Below are 17212 nucleotides of genomic sequence, written 5' to 3'. Positions count from 1 at the left end.
ATTTCGCAAATGTTTATTGAATCCCTGCTGTGTCAAGCACTCTGGAAAACATGGGGGTAAATATATATCCCATCCATCCCCAAGTCTTGTTGATTTGACCTCCTGAATATCTCTGGACTCTCTCTACCTCTCACCTTCTCCATTATTTCCATCCTAATCCAAGTTGCCATTAGCTCTCAAATGAATTACCAAGCAGTACTGTGTTATTCTTCCATTATCTTGTCTAGTTTCCTCTATTCCCTGTCCTGCATCCAAAGTGATTTTTTCAAAATGAAAACTTGATGACCCTACATTCTTTCTTCAAACCCTTCAGTGGCTGCCCATTGGTCTTAAGGTAAAGATAGAACTCCTCAGAGTGGCCCGTGAGGCCCTGCATGGACTCACTAGACATGTACTGTCTACTCCAGCCATACTGGTCTGCTTTCAGTTACTCAAATGCTCAAGCAACTACACCACAGGACTTTTGAACATGCTGTTCCCTTTATCTGGAATATATTTCCCAATGCTTGACCTAGTTTTTTCTATTCATCCTTTAAGTCAGAGCTTTTCTAAAAACTTCCACGCCATAGTAAGAAATATTATTTTACATTAACACTGAGAATACAGATAGGTAGGTAGGTAGGAAGATATAAGGATGATAGATAAATAGATGGATGAGTCTTTAATTGAGTTCCCTAGGTAACAGATTCTCAGGGCAGAGATGTGTTTGTAGGAAGTGTTTTGGGAGGTACTCTCAGGATCAACACCAGTAAGAGAGTGAAGACAGATTTGGGCAGAGGAAGGAGTTGACGGCAGTTTCAAAGCCCTAGGCAATCCCCCAAAAAAGGAGCTCTGGAGCTGGGATGGCCCTTCAAAGTTTTCCACTTTGACATAAATGATGTAGGCTTTTGTATTCCTACATCAACCATCATTGAGTGTTTGCTGCCTCCGGGTCAGGGGTATTACCTTAGGCAAGGAGCATGACCTTGGGTCCAACTGCTCTCTTTGACTAAGGGTATTTCCTGAAGAAAGACTCAGAGTAGCCCAGTCCTGAAGGAGGGAGCTGGGGAGCACACCACAGCATCCACTACAGTCAATTCCTTATGATGCTTGGATCCATCTGCTTTGCATAATAAATTCTCGAAACACTTCCTCTGGGATTCTGGCTGGTCTCTTTTTTTTTTTTTTTTTAAATTTTATTTATTTATTTATTTTTGCTGTGTTGGGTCTTCGTTTCTGTGCACGGGCTTTCTCTAGTTGCGGGGGCCACTCTTCATCGCGGTGCGCGGGCCTCTCACTATCACGGCCTCTCTAGTTGCGGAGCACAGGCTCCAGACGCGCAGGCTCAGTAGTTGTGGCTCACGGGCCTAGTTGCTCCGCAGCATGTGGGATCTTCCCAGACCAGGGCTCGAACCCGTGTCCCCTGCATTAACAGGCAGATTCTCAACCACTGTGCCACCAGGGAAGCCCTGGCTGGTCTCTTTTCCCAGGCAAAGTTGTGGGAAGAAAGCCCCCACCATTACATATTGTCTAATGGTTGTACCTGTTGCTCATCATATCCCTCCTCTGCCACCCATTTTAATCTCCCCCACCTTGTTTAGCATCTTCGCTGGTCTATATGGCAATCTTGTTGGGGTGACACACATATTTATTCCTGAGAAGTCCAAGCTTCTGCTCAACACGCCTTTCTCAGTCTTGACTGCTGCTGTTGTCCATTTACCAAAAAAAAAAAAAAAAAAAAATGGGTAGAATATAAAAAGACTCTTATCTTCTGCAGCCTGAGGGTAGAAAAAGCTGAGGACCAGATCCAGGAATTAATTATTAGGGTAAAGCAAAAGTTGAATCCTCAATTCAAGCGTGATTGGGAAGGAATGATCTCTGAAACTTGGAATGGAGACGTCCAAGTTGATGCACTTAAAAGCTTGAAACCTCTCATCCCTGGAATCCTCTGCATCTACAGAAGTGATGTTCCCATCCTTTTTTTTTCTTTTGGCCATGCCGTGAGGCATGCAAGATCTTAGTTCCCTGACCAGGGATTGAACCTGTGCCCCCTGCATTGGGAGCACAGAGTCTTAACCACTGGACCACCAGGGAAGTCCCGATGTTCCCATCTTGATTGAAGATACTGCCCAGACCTTGGAATTTAACCTGATCTCCCTTATGATTTTCACACATTGTATTCAGCTGATCAGTCACTGTAGCTTTCCACTGTCTTTCGCTAGTAGTCTCAGCAAAAGCCATCTGATTCTACCTTTTTAAACTACTGTTTCCTCAGGACATCGCAAAAGTCTGAAATATTGGACTCACCAGTGTGTTCCCTGGCACCTGTATCCTACTTCAGTTCCCCACTAGTGAACGTGTTGACAGTGACACTGCTACAGCATTCCAGGGGCTATCAGTGAGCCACCTGCCACCAGTGATGGGAGTCTTATTGACAGCTACTCTGAGAGCCTGTCTCCTCAGGCCATTCCTGGTACCAATTGTCTTAGATGGAGTTTCCCCAGGAACAGATCCTGAGATGATTTATATGTACGAATTTTACTGGGGAGTGTAGGATCTGCACCTCTGAAGAAAGTAGCATTGTGTAGAGGAAGAAGTTTAACTGTAATACAGTCCCAACAAAGACCTCACCCATCCCAAGGAGAGGTCAGGAGCTAAGTGGGCTCTTCAGAATTGCCCAACTCTAAGACTAAAGGCCTGAGCCTTTATACTTCTGTATCAACCAGAAATTGGATTTGGCTGTCTCCAGGACGGAACATGACCTTGGGCTGAGGGCAATTCCCAGAAAGGGCCTTGGTTGAGACCTCTCAGATACTTCAGTCTTGAAAGGAGAATCGGGTGGTACTCTGCAGTATCAATGATAGAGAGGTGATTGATGTAACCGTAACAGTTGATCCGTGAAACAACAGCTGCCATTATTACATGTTCTACACTGTGATTTTTTTTTTCTATTTCATTTGATTTATTTTCATGGTTCTTATGGTGCACATTTTGAAAATCACAATATTGGATTACGATCAGTAGGATAGTGTAGGATGCTGTGAAAACACACAGGTAAGGGCATTTGCTTGCAATCAGGAAATTGAAGAACTCTTCCTCAATAAAGGTAAGATCAAATCTAAGCTAAGCACGAAGAGCTAGAAACACTCTACCTGTGTGAGTCCTTGGATAAGGAGGAATGGAGACGGTGGGTGGAGTGTCTGCATTTTCCACAACCCTGGTTTGCTCATGTGCTCCGCTGGGAACAGATGTATTTCGGTGACCTAGAAATGAAAGGACTCTCTCTTCCAGACTTGCCTCAAGCTAGCAGTTCTAAAGCCATCTTGCTGTTCCTTAGAAAATAACAGCAATAGCAGAGCCCAGGCTTGCATGGCTATTTCAGACAAAACCATTGTTTTTCTCTTGTACTTATTTTAGGGAGTAGGTGAAGGGGCAACATAGTCTCTTGGTATCTGTGGTGAAGTGGGGGTCAGGGCTGGGTATTGGTTCCGGGACCCCACTTGGATACCAAAATCTGTGGATGCTCAAGTCCTTTATATAAAATAGCATAGTTATTTGCATATAAGCTATACACATTCTCCCATATAGTTTAAATCATCTCTAGATTACTTATAATACCTCATACAATGTAAATGCTATGTAAATAGCTGCTGGCATGCAAAGGATTTGCTTTTTGGAACTTTCCAGAATTTTTTTCCCTGAGTATTTTCTGTCTGAGTTGGGTTGAATGTATGAATGTGGAACCTGTGGATACAGAGGGCTAAAGGTACTATAATCCTTGAAGGTACTATAATCCTGAAACGTGAGGTAGAAGAAAAAAAAGAAGGGGAACAGAGTGTGTGTATAAATCTGTCTAAGCACTGGAATGGAGTGCGCCCGCCTGTTGTCCAACCCCAGCTCATGTGCCTGATGCACCGTGAGACCAAACAGATCAAAATGTCAAGAGTTCGAGCAGAGAAGGGTTTACTGCAGGGGCCCAACAAGGAGAATGGGTGATTCGTGTTCAAAAGACCCAAACTCCCCGATGGCTTTCAGGCAAGTGTTTGTAAAGACAGTGTTAGAGGAGAGGGTCATAGGATATGTGACCAGCTTGTGGACCTTCTTCTGATGAGTTCCTGGTGAGGTTACAGGGTGGTGTTTCTGAAACTTAACCTTCTGGTTCCAACCAGTCTGGGGTCTGCATGCTTGTGGTCAGCATGTAGTCACCATCCTCCACTTGGGTGGGGGTCTTCGTTTCCAGAGAACTACTCAAAGGTATGCATCAGATTATTATCTATCCTCCTTTGGGAGGAACTAGGTGTCCCACGACTCTATTGTCCTCATCATTAACTTCTTGACCCTGCTCTTTGGAACTCAGGGAAGGCCTGGGAGGACAAAGGCTTCTTCTACAAACAAGAAACGGGAGACACAAAGGGGCTGTTGTACCCAGGAGGGCCCCACAGGGTCCTGCTTAGTTTCAATCCCCTCTTTTCTTTGATACTCCTCAGTCTTGAGGGGAACAGGTGTAAAACTAGAAAGGGAATAAAGTTTTGGATAGAGAGCTTAATCATAACCTCGGCAGAGGAACTCTGGTTTAGCGACACTCAACTTCACGCCAGCCAAGTGACCCCACAGCCTCTGCTTTCCCTGGTTTGGTTTGACGGGTTTTTTTCTTCCTTTCTTTCAGAGGGCCTTTTTATGCTTGAAGTCATGATTGAGGCTTTGGGTCCCACTGGAATACCAATTTTGTTTTTCTAGATTTAGTCTGTTATTTTTGTTATTGTTGGTTATTTCAGTAGAAAACAAAATCTTACTTCATTCTTTTATTAAGAAATGACTCAGCAATTGCAATGTGATGGGACATTTTTCCATAATTTTCGTGGATAAAAAATTTTAACACTTTGTCTCCTTTAAAGTTTCTTTTCCCCCAGAATTTCATTTTTACTCCTTGGTTGACTATGTAGTTTAGATTCAAACTAGGGTCTATGATTATGTTTTTAATTTCTCTTTAAGTAGAAATAAGTTAAAATTAGGAGTAGTATTGAATTTTCACCTCAAAATTCTCTTGTAATAATAACATCCTCCCCATTGCCCTCAAATTTAAAAAAAAAATTAAATCCTACATGAAACAGAGATGAATGGTTCATGTTTAATTCAAGTTAAGTGAAGTATGAAAAGGTTTGTTGAAAAAAATTGTTTAAATTTTAGTGATAAGAATTTCTAATTCATGGGCGATGGGAATTGACATGTATACACTGATGTGTATAAAATTGATGACTAATAAGAACCTGCTATATAAAAATATAAATAAAATAAAATAAAATAAGAATTTCTAATTCAGGAGCTGGAAGGTAGAACTGGAACAGGTGAGAAAGTGTCCTGGGTTTAGGTCCCCATTAGTTGTGAGATATTGGCCTCATCTCTAAAAGGCACCTTAGGGTCTACTCCTACTCAATTTATTTGTGACTTTATGAAGTTGTCGCTTTAAACACTGTCTGGACAATGATATGCCTCGGGTTTCTAGTGATCTTTAGGTCAGCTGATTCCTAGCCATTCCCTCAAAGTCTGCCTTCATCTGGATCCTAATTTGGTTTGGCATTCTCTCGTGACGGAAAAGGCAACTCACGCTGGGCAGCCTCCTTTGCGGCTCCCCCATCGAAGGTTGACAGCTCAGCAGCCTTCCTGTTCCAGAGCACAGGACGCCTTTGCTTGGGACTGAGCTGAGGCTGCTAATTGTTCCACCTCCAGGATCTCATTTAAGCCCAAACTGCCATCCCAAAGGTGTATTATTCAGTCATCTGTCAGACCCATCGAGAATGGTTATTTCAGCTTGGAAGGGAAGTTTAAAATGGAGAAGTAGGTTGTTTTCTTTTCTAGTGTTATGTTATAAGCAGTTGCTAAAACAAAAACAAAAACGACCCTGTGTCTTAAGTTCAAAAACGTCATAGCTATTTAATTTATTTATTTCAAACCAAGAGCTGCTCAGTGCCCAATGCCATTTACATTTGAAATGTAAAGCGGATTGTATCCTGTCCATTCCCTCCCTGGCTGCTGATGGAAAGAACTAGGTGTTGACATGTCCTTGTAACAAATTATTCGCTCGAAGAAGATTCCGTGTCACTTAAGGAGTTAAAAATAGAGTGTAACATTTCTCAAACTGTGCTGGCTGAGGTGACTTCAGGAGCTCCCCGGGGCAGTTAGGAAGCTGCTCAAACCCCTGCTTGAACAAAGAGGTTGGATGCCTTTCAAGATTTTTGGTGGGAAAAGGTTCTGCTGCAAATGGAACCAGAGGGGAAGCACAGGAGAGAGGGAAGGAGACCAGCGAGGTGGTGGTGGGGGGATTAATGGTCCTTTGGGCTCAGTGCTGTAGTAGAAACATGGAATGTTCATTACTAGCACAGAGGCCAGAGTTGAATCTACAAAGTGAGTAAGCTTACTGGGGAGCTGGGAGTGAAGGGCATTCCAGGCCAAGAAAACACACCATCAGGGAGACAAGAAAACACACCATCAGGGAGACAAGAAACAATGCAATACCTTTAGAGAACGCAGTTCAGTGTCGGGGACCACAGCATAAGAGCAGGTGGGAGCCCACCAAGGTGGCGTGGCAGACAGGGGGTCAGTTCTTAGAGGTCCCTGCAAGACATACCCAGGTGTTCCCCTTTCCTGGCTGCATGGTACCATTAAAAGAATTTCAAGGTGAATCAGCTGTGCGACATCAGCCAGACCCTCTGTATTTGTCTGCAGTCCCCTACACTCCTTTAGTGCTTTAGTAGAGAAATAACCATTGTTTAAGGTATGATTTGTGGCCCTTACTTTAAAGACTTTCTGTTCTCGAAGAGAAGCTAATGACTCCTTTGTTAAGGTCACCATTACAGCATCGCAGACTTAACTGGGACCTGGACAACCCTGGAGGTCATTCAGTGTCTTATCAACAGAGGGCACTGTTGCTACTTCACCTTTGTGGGAGATTGCCCCAGGCTCTGCAGGAAGTTAGTATTACTGGCCCCTGGGTACTAAGTGGCAGTAATACTACTCTCCCCACTCAGTAATTGTGAAAACTAAATTTCCAACTAATTTTCCTAAATTTCCTTGGGGTGGAAAGGGGGGTTGTTAACAGTGACACCTACTCCCCCCCACCTCCGACCACTGAGCCCAGGCTCCCCACGTTTTGCAGATGAGGAAACCAGGGTCCAGATGGGTTACATAACTTGCTCCCAGTGAACCAGCTGGTCATGGGCAGAACCAGGGTCTGGAATTCCAGTCCAGGGCTCTTGGTGTGGTAATGCTTCAGCCCCCTCCCTCAATTTCTTGAAAGTTGAAGTACGCCTGTGACCCTATTAGGTCTTCTTCTTTGTGCTCTTTTCTGAGTAAGGAGGAAAGGGAGGGAGCAGAATGGAGGTTGAAAGGTGAAGGAAGCACTATTAGAATCAGGTAGATCCATACACAAAGCTGAGAGATATGAGAAGGAAAGGGGCAGGCAGCACCAAAGCTATCTCCTCCAGCTTCAGGTGGACATGACTCCACCACCTGCTGTTGTCGATCATCCATAAACATGCCACCCCATCGACGGGCTAGGCACCCACTATTCCAGGCACTGGAAATACAATGATGAGACACAGTCCCTTCCTTCATGAAACATATAACTTAAGAGGAAGACAACACTTAAAATTAATCACAAGACAGGACTATAAATAATTATAGCCAGCATCTGCTGACAGCTATTCTGTGCCAGGTACTGTCAAGCACTTTATATACGTTATCTCATTCAATCCTCCTTGCAATACTATGAGTTAGGTACTATCATTATTTCCATTTTTCAGATGTGGAAACTGAGGCCTAGAAGGTTAAGGGATTTGCCTAAGGTCATGCAGCTGGGATTTGAATCCAGCTGATCTTGGAAGGTATATTATACTGCATAATAGCAATGGTAGGTAAAATGTATTGTAGAAGCCACATAGAAAATGCATTTAGAAGTAATGGATAGGGCTTCCCTGGTGGCGCAGTGGTTGAGAGTCCGCCTGCCGATGCAGGGGACACGGGTTCGTGCCCCGGTTCGGGAAGATCCCACATGCCGCGGAGCGGCTGGGCCCGTGAGCCATGGCCGCTGAGCCTGCGCGTCTGGAGCCTGTGCTCCGCAGCGGGAGAGGCCACAGCAGTGAGAGGCCCGCGTACCGCGAAAAAAAAAAAAGGAAGTAATGGATATTGACCATCTTTACTACTGTCTGAGAGTCAGATGTAGACTTTATGTTTCTCAAGGAGCAAGTGCAGAGAAAGCTCCTCTTTGGGATTGCCCCCTCACCACACCCTGTTCTCTTTCAGTTCCTTGTGGTTGCTGCTTCACCGTGGTTGCAAAGACCAGGGATACCTCCTCTGGGGAAGCAGTTCCTTATGCTCAATACTGTCTCTTTGATCACAAATTCGGATTGATTGCTATCTGTTTTGTTTTAGGCCCCCTTTTAAGATGAAGATAAATTAATAGTCTGAAGTGAAGAGAAGCAGAATCATATCCATTTGAGACTGTTACAAGATATTTTACTAATCGAGGAAACTAAAGTTTCTGCACATACCAAGTGTTTTCCAGCCGAGGAGATGCTTATGTCTCCTCCACCCAGATCTAGCTCCCCTTCCATGTAAATCCCCCTCTCACTCAACCCCTTATCTGACACCTTGAAGAGGAGGTAAACCAAATTATTCGACATTGTCTCTTTGATTTACCTTGACAACCACTGTGAAAACAAACCCAACAGACCAAGTGATGGAGATGTTTTACAAAATAAACATTAAATAGAGATTGATCTTCAAAGCATTTAAGATTTCTGTGTGTCTGTCTGTCTGTCTGTCTTCCCCACTGGCACTCTGTAACATTGATTTATGTAATTGTTCTTTACAGTTGAAATCTAACGCTAATATTACTCATCAGAACTGAATTATTTTAAAAATTTTTTTTACAGGGTCGTCATGTCAAAACGGGCCAACTTGCAGCCATCAAGGTTATGGATGTCACAGGGGTAATGTATCATTATCTTGCCATCTCAAACTTATATATTTGTAATAGAGAAGTTAGTGATAGAGAAAAATCACTTTTTGGAAATAGAATTTTTTTAGACATCCAAGACCTTTCCCCACTTGTGCTTAACATAAACATTAAGAGTATTCAGCAGCTGACCGAGATGACCATGGGTAAATCACTCTAATTAAATTAGATACCTACACACTGCCTTATGTAGTCAGAGTGAAGAACATGTGTGCCAATAATTTACATAAACACAGCCAAGGACATTTGCAGATGAAGACAGAACAAGGATTTGAAGGTATTGAGAGAATAATACTGAGATTACACAGAAGAGGTGGGTCTTAACAGTTTTCCCCAAAGTCCACCTAACACTGGAGTAGACAAGAGTTTGGATAACTCTAAAATCCTAGTAGGATGTGTAACATGGATATTTTCCTCCCCAAAATGTTATAGACCAAATAATCACAATAACTACAAATACTTATTATTATAGAGCGACACTGAAACAAAATTTCTGGCCTGGATGATCAAAAGCAATCTAAGGAATAGACTTTATTTTAAATACAATCTTATGCTTTCAATCCTTTTTGCTAGGTCTATTTAAAATATTTTAATGCCTTTTCTAGAGTACAGAGCAAAAATCAGACTTGAAAGGACTTACTGGAAATCAAAAGCATGTTAATGATTTTCGATTGTCCAGGGATTTTTCTAAGATGTGTCAGCTGTACACAAAAGCTAAAAGACCAAAGTCTTCCGTCTGGCCCAGAAGTGGATTATTTAATGTAAAGAGATGTAGAATGAATGGGTCACACAAAGGTATCAAGAACCAGTATACAAATAAGAAAAACACACAGTATGTCCGTAGGTCAGACTTCGGTCCGTACCTTCTCTGGGCCAGTTTGCTACCTTTGATAAGTATACATTATATGCTACACTATTAACCATGATACTAATCTCACTAATTTTCATTTATACCACACATTGTACTGTCTTCCTTTCCTTACTTATCTGAATTCCTTTTTAAGTTCTATGCATTTTAAAAATCATATGCATTTTTAACAAGAAAAAATTTTGTTCCCATATGTTTAGAAGAACTTAGATAAAGTAATCCTTCCTTTTATTTGTCCTAAATGCATTATTCAAATTTCAGAGCTTGCAAACCAGTTCAAATATTTCATCCCAATTAGTTTATTAATTCACCTGGCCTTTGAGTAAGAAAATACATGTAGATTATATTAATAAGGTTTACGTTCTGCCACTTGCAAGAGAAAACTCAAAATAACAGAGGCTTAAGTGTGATGGAAGTGTTATGCTCTCTCATGTTAAAGGAGTCTAGGGGCAACAGTCCAGGGATGTATAACAGCAATGTGATAGAGTAGGCGGGTGTTTTTATCTTTCTGCTCCATTGTTCTGACACATGGCTTCCACACTTAAGGTCAGTTCTCTGATTTAACGTAACTGTTGGATTTCCATTGATCACGTTCTTTGGCAGGCAAAAAAAAGGCAGTGCGGGGAGTGGGGGGGAGGGGCTGGGAGCAGAGGGTACGGAAGACAGCCCCTTCCAGTGAAATTTTTTCTACTCGCATACGTTTCTATTTACTTCTGCAGTCATTGGCTACCTAGCTGCAAGGAAGCTGGGAAATGTGGTCTTTCATTCTACCAACCTGTCCAGTTAATTTGGGTTCTATTATTAGTCAGGAATGAAGAGGGGATGGATACTTGTATTGTTAATTAGCAGGGTCTGACACAAAAATCAAGATCAGATACTATCAGTCTCTACACAGAAATCCATTAGAAATGTGTAAATCTTTTACAAAGCTCCCAGCACAAAACAAATCAGAATTTATTTTGCAATTCTGCTAAAGTCATACTACTGTATTTTCCTTGAATTGAATAGGATCTCCACATAATGTGATGCACTTGGCAGTTGAACAACTAATGGATGTGGATGGAGCCCAAGACATTAATTCTGTAAAGTTCTGTTGTGTGGGTCTGCAGACTACAGTTGAGTTCCATTGACGTCATTAATCTCAGTGTACAAAGCTGTATATTGATGCACAAAGTATGACTCGAGAGCATTGAGTATCACTTTTTCTGGTTCTGTTTGTGAGATTTTAAATTGTTCAAAGAATCATTTACTATTCCTAGACCACCTTGCTTGGAATCAAAAAAGTTACACAGCAGTTTATCCCAGAGTATGTATTTTCAGTTTAAGCAGTGTCAGTTAGCCTCTCTAAACTGGGTTTCACAAGGCAACTGAGACCTACAGAAAATGATTTAGAGTCTATTTTCTCAATTCTCCCCAGCATGGTACAGAGCTAGCACCATTTTCAATGCATAGGAGAGTCAGTCCATTGCTTACAATGGACGCTTTATAGTATTTAGGCTTAATTCTCTCGGGGGAACCTCTGTTGAAAGGGCTGGATAGTTCCTTGATTTAGGCACATCATTGACCATTATGTAACCACTGACCCCTGACAAAGGCAAACATGGCTACACATCAGGAAATGGTTTTCTTATTTCCCATGGTGTATGATCCAGCATCAAATGACTTTTGTATCACCCCCTTACACATCACAGTCAACATAAAATTTCCTTTGTGAAACTCATGTGGTGTCCTCAGAAAACAATCTATTTCATTTTGTCATGTTGTCTTTTGTGTATTATGGAACGCTGCAAAAGCTTCTTACCAATTATTATAATTGTGCTCATTATAGCTGCTCTGAGATGAATTCTCAAAGGTCATCTTTGTTAATTGTTTGCAGTGATCTACTGTGAAGTTACTACAGTTTATCGTAATGAATTTGATAAAACTATAAGCTTGAAATCAATTTTTAAATTATTGTTTTCTTTCTATACCATTTCCTTTTTTAGAAGAAAATAACCATAGAGAAAACTGGATATAATGCTTATTATGTTCTTCTGTTTTACAGCTGAGACACTTCCAAATTTGCTAATATTTGCTTCAGAATTAGGGCTTAAACTCAGACTCAGTCTTTGAAGTTCTTTTAGTTTCTGAAATAATTATGAGAATTTCTGCATTTTGTCGCTTTCTGGGGATTTCTTCCCAGCTGGATGTGTGTACTTTAATCATCTAAACAAAATTGGCCCCTCTCAGGTAGTGTTCCCCAAGGTGGACAGCCAGCATTTACAGACTGTCTGCACCCCTTGGGGTGTTCATCAGAAAGGCAGATTCCTGGGCTTGCTGCAGAATTTCTGGGTGGAAGAACCTGCCTTTTCTCCAAGCTCCTCAAGGAGCTTCACGCACACCAAAGTCAGAGGAACACTTTTCTAGGGATTTGTATTTACTGCTTTCTGGCTACCAAGTATGAAGAGACCATGATTCTTTGATAATCCTGCAAATAATACCCATCTTCATTTGAACCAAAATTCCTGATGTAAACTAGTCCCTTTACAATGATACCTTGAAGCCCATGTAGGACTTAATAAGGTAATAACTTACTGTCATAGGCTTTCTCATCTTTACAATGACTGGTTGAGATCATTACTCAGGACACTTTGGGTTGTAGTACCGAAGCCCCACTCAGACTAGATGAAGCTGAAAACAGAATTTATTGTCTTGTGTATATTTAAAAAAAAAGAAAAGGCTCAGCAAGATCTAGGAAGTCACATGACTGATTAGGAATTTTGTATCTCTCCATCTCTGGGCTCTGCTTTCTTTCTACCAGCAGCTCCAAGCTCATGTTCTAATTACCTCATTACCCTTAGTAATGAAGCTCATGTTCTAATTACCTCATTACCCAGCAAGAGTGCCAGTGTGGACATCAGTGGCCCAGCTTGGGTCACCTCACTATCCGACAAGCAAACCCTGTTTCTCTCCAGCCGCATCTGGGTTGGGTGCCTGGCCCTGGAACCTACCACAGGGACAGAGAGTTGGAAAGGATTCCTCAAATTAAAAACTAAGAACTGTTAAAGGAAAGGGTAGGATAGATGCTGGGCAGGGAAAAACAGAATTCAGTGTATTACTGTAAGATCAAATCATTTTAGTAGATGTATTTAAAACAGACTCAGTCCTTAAGTAAAGTGCCTCTGTAGTTACATTTTTTATATTTCAGCCTGAAATAATAATAATGGTAGGTAACATTGATGGAGTGATTATTATGTGCTAGAACTCTTTACAATACTTTCTGTATATTGATTCACTGAAGGCCCTTAACAACCACCAGACTCCATTATTAGTTCCATTATAGAGATGAGTAAACCACGCATACTAAGTATCTTGCTGAACGTAACATGTAAATGGTGGAGTGAATATTTCGACCTGAGTATTTTAACTCTACTCTTTAAGTCCACTCTGTTTCTCACACTGCCATAGGTCTTCATTTAACATAGAAGGATATTTAGTGTTTAATTGAATATTTATTTGATAAACATTTACTAAACACCTACTTTATGACAGACACTTGAAATTCAAAAATGACAAAGTGGTTCTTTGCCTGAAGGGGAGCTGACAATAATACAACCTTGCTCTAAATATTTGTAAGTAAAGCTAATCCATTTTATAATAAAGTCGTACAAGTCATAAATAATGTTACATATAAAGTTTGATGTGACAGTGAGGGGTAGTAATTAAGCCCAGGAGGAAAATCAGATGAGAACGTTCCTGGCCAAGAAAACCATCTGTGCCAAGGCATGGAGGCTGAGAGAGGTGGAACATGTTCTGGAAACGATCACATAGTTTAGTTTTAGTATAAAAAATGTGCTGAGGAGAGAGTGATACAAGGGGAATCTGGACAAGTTAGGGTCAGGTCATGAGCGAATTGAATGCTGTGGCAAGGATATTATAAGGTTTTCAAACTTTTTAATTTTCCCAGTAGAACCCTGAGAGCAAAGAGTCTTAAGCAAAAACCCATTAGATAGAAAAGATACAGGCGGGTTGTTTTTTACAAGGGGAGGGAGGCTGTCAGTCCTGGCCCCGTCCTCACACCACTGCTAGAGCCAGGGTGGAAGCCGGAAGTTAAATAGCAAAGTAACAGGATGGGATTTGCCTACTAGAAGGATCCATCTTAAGCCCTGCTTGATTGAGTTTCTATTTCTGTCTCACTTACTGAATTCCTGTAGGTGAAGCTTTCAGCCAGTCTCCATCCCTCTTTGACGAGTAAGGAAGCAGCCTTCTCCCAGTAGTTTCTGGTGGAGTGCTTTGCCCAGAGTTAACGGGCTCATGGAATGTTTGCTGAAATTGGACCAAAGGAAAAAAAATCTTTTCATCTTCGGTTACTGGGAGAAATCAGGGGACATGCTGCTCCATGCACATTTGATGCCTCCTTCCCAAAGGGAGGGCAATTCAGTGGAATGATTGGTAGCATAGAAGGTAATATTAGTAACGGTAATAACAACAACAACAAGAGTCAGAGTCAAAAATAAAGATGGCTATCATTGCTTATATGTGCCAAGCATTGTTCTTAGTACTTAATACAATATACACGAACCCTTGAAACAATTCCCATTAGAGGGAATTGCTCTAATTCCCATTAGAGGGAATATGCTAACAATTCCTCATTTAACCCTTGAAACAATTCCCATTAGAGGAGCAGTGCTAATAATATCCATTTTACAAATGAGGAATTAATTGAAAGCAAAAAATCCTGAATAACTTGCCCAAGCGCCACAGACGGTAAATGGCAGAGTTGGAATTCGAATCCAGCCAGTCAGGGTGTGCCCACCTTCCCCACGGCCCTGTTATAAGAATGAGAGACGGGAGTTGGGAGTTGGGGGGCATCACCAGAGCATGGCCATCAGATTCAGATAGAGCTGGGTTCACACCCAGTCCTCTCCTTACTGCCCTTGGGCAAATTTTTTAAGTTTTCTGAATCTCATTTTTCTTATCTGTTAGATGGGAATACAAACATTGCAAACTTTTTTGAGACTAAAATTATATAATGTCTAGTGCTTGGTACATAACAGTTCCTCACTAAATATTAGTAAGAGACAGTGAATGCCTGCATGGGGCAGGCAATAGGAATGAGGAGAGGATGTTATAATGTGCATTGGACTTCTGTAGCTGGGGATGGTAGCCTGTGCTATGAACCACATGCCGTACATGCCATATGTGTGTTAGTTCATCGTCAATATATGTAAATAGTTTGACTCGGCCCTGTCTTCATTACCTCAGTTACGATGTTATTAGTCTTACCCTGAACAACAGGTAACTGTCAAAATGACTTAGTGTAGAGCAAGATCCAGGAGAGAAAGTGGGGCTGGACTCCAGAAGCTGAAGACTGAAATCACAATAATTCATTTATTCATTCACTTAAGAATGAATGAATGTGTTATGCTCTGGGGTGATAGCGGTGAATAAGACAGACACAGGCGCTATCTTCTGGAATCTTACATTCCAGTGTCAGTGAAAGACATTTAACAAACAGTTGAACAGTTATTTGACAGTTCTGATTAACTTTCAAGGACTGTACAGAGAGTATTAAGGGAGAATTTAAGAAGGAAACTGACCTATCTAGGTGGCCAGTACGTTCGTTTCCTGATTAAGTAACAACTACATGAGATCAGAGGATGGGTAGATATTGGTGAGGTTGGTAGGGCCCGAGAGGGGCGTTCCCAGCTGTGGAAGCTTGAGTCTCAGCAAAGCCTGGGAATCCCCACCCCAGGCTCTTCCGCTGCAGAGACCCTTCTAGACACCTCTTTGGGACTTTTCAAGTAGATAAAGTTAGCAGAAGGACCGGTCAGATAAAGCACATGATGAGAACTTTTTTTTTTTTTGCGATACGCTGGCCTCTCACCGTTGTGGCCTCTCCCGTTGTGGAGCACAGGCTCCGGACGTGCAGGCTCAGCGGCCATGGCTCATGGGCCCAGCCGCTCCGCGGCATGTGGGATCTTCCTGGACCAGGGCACGAACCCGCGTCCCCTGCATCAGCAGGCGGACTCTCAACCACTGCCCACCAGGGAAGCCCTGAGAACTTTTAACAGAGAAAAGATAAACAGATTTTTTTTTTGTCTCCATAATACCCTCCACCTTTGGGGCTATTTCCAGTGTCTCAATTCTGTGTGTTGTACAGCACGTAGAACTTGGAAAGCTTCTAAGTTCTAAAAATGGACAAGCTGAGCTGCTTACTCCATGCACACTTCAGCATTTCTCCTTACATACTGATGACACCCCTTTCGGTGGCTTACGCGTATCTGGGTCTCTGCACGTGTGCATGCGTGATGAATGGGTGGCCTTGTAGTATGCGTATGCATGCATGCTCCAGAGATTGCTTAAGAGCAAAAAATGGACCTGGAGACTCCTGTCTATACCCCACACTAATGAAGGTGAACACTTAGGTGCACTAGTTGTTAGAAGTGTTTTTCCATTGTGACGGTTTGTTTTTAGTAGTGCCTTTCACTTGTGTACCTCACAGTATTTGATCAAAACTACAATTTGTTCTTTTATCCCCCTAGTGGAATTGAGATGCATGAAAGTAAGGAGATTGGCCCACAGAAGTTGGGGTGCCTGGAATCATTAAGCAGGCCATTCAAATCCAGATTTGTTACCAAGTTCCTCAACCGTGGACAGTGGGGGTCTCCTTTCGTAGATCCGTGCTCCCCTTTGCCTGCCAGCACATCTTTCCCATCTCACATTTAGGTCCCTCTTTTGACTTTACCTGGTTCCCTCTTGTTGAGTTCTTTTGAGGCTTGACCTCCTCATCAACACATTGGCTTTCTGAATGACGGGAAGCTCACCTTTAGTTTTCCTTTTATGAAGAGTCCTCTCTTTCTCGTTCAAAGCCTGCTGACTTTCATGAGCCCAGAACAGGAACTGTGCATTATCCATCTTGGTACCTCCTGCAGAGCCTGCTGACCTAGGACCTGGCACATAGTAGATGCTATACAAAATGATATTATATTTGTAAAAACAAGAGACCAGAGAAAATATAAAGACTAGAAAGCCAGATGAAGAAAAAACAGATCCAAATTACAAGGCACAGGGAATTCGATAGTTATTTTTTTCCGGTAACCAAAGAAAAAAGGGAAGACATTATCATTTACACTGTTAATACCGTCAGAAAAGAAGACCCGTTCCGATTCCTGTGGGCTGTTACCTGAATGTAGGTGGAGGATTCTTGAGGATGTAAGCCATCTCATTTATTTATTTATTTTAATTTTACTGAAGTACAGTTGATTTAAAATATTGTGTTAATTTCTGTTGTTCTGGAAAGTGATTCCGTTTTATATATATATATATATACATATTATATATTTTTCCATGTTCTTTTCCATTTTGGTTTA

The 17212-nt window shown here is 41.8% G+C and overlaps 1 protein-coding gene across 1 annotated transcript in view; it reads left to right on the top strand.

Moving 5' to 3' along the window:
• Positions 1–8934: 8934 nt before the first annotated feature.
• Positions 8935–17212, top strand: part of TNIK (TRAF2 and NCK interacting kinase) — a 169070-nt gene continuing 160792 nt past the window's right edge. Inside the window, exon 1 of the mRNA XM_060150000.1 lies at positions 8935–8966. Coding sequence (XP_060005983.1) covers positions 8952–8966 — 15 coding nt within the window. The 5' untranslated portion in view covers positions 8935–8951. The remainder of the gene's footprint in view (positions 8967–17212) is intronic.

The sequence above is a fragment of the Lagenorhynchus albirostris genome, chromosome 5, assembly GCF_949774975.1.
Source record: "Lagenorhynchus albirostris chromosome 5, mLagAlb1.1, whole genome shotgun sequence".
Classification (NCBI taxonomy): Eukaryota; Metazoa; Chordata; class Mammalia; order Artiodactyla; family Delphinidae; genus Lagenorhynchus; species Lagenorhynchus albirostris.
Note: the sequence above shows the minus strand (reverse complement) of the source record. Positions and strands in the feature narration are given on the sequence as shown.